General features: G+C 45.0%; 1 protein-coding gene across 1 annotated transcript; it reads left to right on the forward strand.

Moving 5' to 3' along the window:
* The first annotated feature begins 780 nt into the window (after positions 1–780).
* On the forward strand, positions 781–2,374 carry LOC135195900 (piggyBac transposable element-derived protein 4-like). Its single transcript, XM_064222407.1, has 3 exons — positions 781–836; positions 1,042–1,669; positions 1,829–2,374. Exons 1-3 carry the CDS (start codon positions 781–783, stop codon positions 2,372–2,374), a joined length of 1,230 nt encoding a protein of 409 aa, XP_064078477.1.
* The last annotated feature ends 865 nt before the right edge of the window (positions 2,375–3,239 follow it).

Genomic DNA, 3,239 nt, shown 5'->3' on the forward strand with positions numbered 1-3,239 from the left:
TAGCAGAGACGGCGGACTACGCTCGGTACTGCCGTGACCAACTATGGACGACATTGTCGTATCGCTGGCGGGGCTGCAACCTCACGGACATGGTGCATTATTTTTGGGGCTCCACATTTTTTTGGGAATAATGCCTGCTGCCGACGTCAGGCAATATTGGAGGCAGAATTTTTTTTTAAGTACGCCCAATGTGCCTGGCATTATGTCCTGTGATAGTTTCCTGGCATTGGACAGGTATTTCTACGCCTTCAACCGAAGGGCCATACCCCCGAATAACCCCAATCGCCTCATCTTAGTCCACCCAGTGGAGTACATTTGTGAACGGTGCCAGTTTCTCGTGGTTCCTGGCAAGAACCTTTCTTTGGATGAGGCGATGATGCCTTACAAAGGATGTCTGAGCATAAAAGTGTACAACCCCAAGAAGCCAAAGAAATATGGTGTGAAATTAAACTTTATTACAGAGTCCAACACTGGAAACATCGCGGACTTCTCAGTGTATTCCGGGGTCTTCTCCACGCTGTGTGACACTGTGTTCAGTCTTGTGGATCGTTCCCGTAACCAGGGATACCACCTGTTTATGGATGATTATTATAACTCGGTATCCCTGGCCCAGGAACTGTATGAAGCAACATCAGTGGTACTCTTTGGTTGGTGCGTGGGTCTCTCAATGTCCTCAAGAGGTTTGCTAGCCAGCCGCAACATCTGGCAAGAGGAGAGACAGAGTGGCGGTGGAAAGGAGCTTTCTTCGTCATCTGTTGGAAGGGGGTCTGACTAGTCCCCATGATTACGACGAGTCTTGAGCCCATCCTGGTAGCAGAGACGGCGGACTACGCTCGGTACTGCAGTGACCAACTTCGGACGACATTGTCGTATCGCTGGCGGGGTTGCACCCTTACGGACATGGCACATTTTTGGGGCTCCACATTTTTTTGGGAATGATGCCTGCTGCCGACGTCAGGCAATATTGGAGGCGGAATTTTTTTTAAGTACGCCCAATGTGCCTGGCATTATGTCCCATGATAGTTTCCTGGCATTGGACAGGTATTTCAACACCTTCAACCAAAGGGCCATACCCTGGAATAACTCTGATCACCTCATCTTAGTCCACCCAGTGTTGGAGTACATTTGTGAACAGTGCCAGTTTCTCGTGGTTCCTGGCACGAACCTTTCTTTGGATGAGGGGATGATGCCTTGCAAAGGATGTCTGAGCATAAAAGTGTACAACCCCAAGAAGCCAAAGAAATATGGTGTGAAATTGTTCTTTATTACAGAGTCCAACACTGGATACATCGTTGACTTCTCGGTGTATTCCGGGGTCTTCTCCACGCTGCGTGACACTGTGTTCGGTTTTGTGGATCGTTTCAGTAACCAGGGATACCACCTGTTTATAGTTAATTATTATAACTCGGTATCCCTGGCCCAGGAACTGTATGAAGCAGGTGTGCACGTCAGTGGTACCCTTTGGTTGGTGTGTGGGGCCCCGAATGTCTTCAAGAGGTTTGTGGGCCAGCCGCAACATCTGGCAAGAGGAGAGACAGAGTGGTGGTGGAAGGGAGCTTTCTTCGTCATCTGTTGGAATGGGGTCCGACTAGTCCCCATGATTATGACAAGTCATGAGCCCATCCAAGAAGAGGTCGTCCAGCGGAAGAAGACACATCGGCAGGGCCGAGTTATGTATGAGGAGTTTCATGTCGAGCGGCCTACCGTCATTGGGCACTACAATAGGCACATGGGAGGAGTTGATCTCTTTGATCAACTCATCCAGTATTATCCCTTCTCCAGGAGAACCAGGAGGTGGACACAGAAGCTCCTCAAATACATTCTTCAGTTGCCCCTCCAGAATGCCTACATCCTCTACTGTGGGTACTATAATTCAGACTTCCGGAGGTTGTCCCACATCCAGTTTCTCGAGGTAGCCGGGAATGCCCTCATCAACTTTAATCCCGATGAGTGGCCTTCCATCACCGCCCCCCTGCCCCGAGCTCCTGATCTGCCTCTAGAGGAAAGGGCAGATGTTAGGAGGGCCGACTTCGGTCGTCCTTCTCCTGCCGCTGCTGCCGCCGCCCTTGATGATCCCGCCCCCGTTCAGATTCCGACTTCTCGTCGGATAGTGGACCCTGTGTGTCAGCTGCAGCCAGGGGATCACACACTGGAGCTTCTAGAAGGGCGCAGGCAGAAACGGTGCCGGGTGTGCCATATGAATGGCAGGAGGAGAGACACCCGGTTCTTCTGTTGCACTTGCAATATAGCTCTTTGCAGGTTCGGGAAGTGTGACCACAAGTACCACACTGAGGTCATATATTGGAGTGCCCCTACCCTAGGGACAATGGAGGGCGCAGAGCGCCACCGAAGGGCGGCGGCCCATCAGCAGTAAGGGCGCTCGTCTCCCTCCTCCACCTGTACCTCGTCATGTCGAGAGGAAAAAAATGCAAGATTCTTCATTGGAGGAGGGAGACAACAAGAATAGAACGAAGAGTCAGGATTACGAGTGGGTATTGCATTGATTTTATATTTAGTTTTATATTTATTACAAGTTTTTATATATGTGTATTTATTGATGTATTTTATGTTATTTCATTGTATGCAAAAAGAAAAGTTTTTCACCTGCATTCCTTTTAGTTATGTATTCGTACCAGAATAATATATATATATATATATATAATATATATATATATATATATATATATATATATATATATATATATATATATATATATATATATATATATATATATATATATATATATATATATATATATATATATATATATATATATATATATATTGGTAATTTGGGGTACGCAAAAAATCCAATATTCTAGTAATATTCAATCATTTACCTTCATTTTGAAACAAATTGGAAGTCATTAGCATAGTATTTCGATTTATGGTGAAATTTTGGAAAAAACTTTTCCTTCCCTCCGCGCGCGGAGTCTCCTCCGCAAATCTCCGAAATGCTTGCGTCACATTGTCGTAATATTTGCACCGTTTCATATTAGCCGTTACATAGAGTTCTATATATGAAAATGGTCGTAGCTTTTACCACTTTGAAATATTTGCATATAAATCACGATAAATCGATAAAAATCGACATTCGGTCAAATTTAACTCAACCGAAATGGTCAAAAAACGCAATTGTAAGCTAAAACTCTTACAGTCTAGTAATATTCAATCATTTATCTTCATTTTGAAGCAAATTGGAAATCTCTAGCACTATATTTCGATTTATGGTGAAATTT

Source organism: Macrobrachium nipponense, chromosome 17 (assembly GCF_015104395.2).
Source record: "Macrobrachium nipponense isolate FS-2020 chromosome 17, ASM1510439v2, whole genome shotgun sequence".
NCBI classification, from domain to species: Eukaryota; Metazoa; Arthropoda; class Malacostraca; order Decapoda; family Palaemonidae; genus Macrobrachium; species Macrobrachium nipponense.

Bases quoted from the DNA above. Each gene is read 5' to 3' on its own strand.
- LOC135195900 (XM_064222407.1), top strand. From the start codon at position 781: ATGATTACGACGAGTCTTGAGCCCATCCTGGTAGCAGAGACGGCGGAC. The intron at 837-1,041 runs GTACTGCAGTGA...GGCATTGGACAG, and splicing joins GAGACGGCGGACTACGCTCG to GTATTTCAACACCTTCAACC. The intron at 1,670-1,828 runs GTTATGTATGAG...TACATTCTTCAG, and splicing joins AGACACATCGGCAGGGCCGA to TTGCCCCTCCAGAATGCCTA.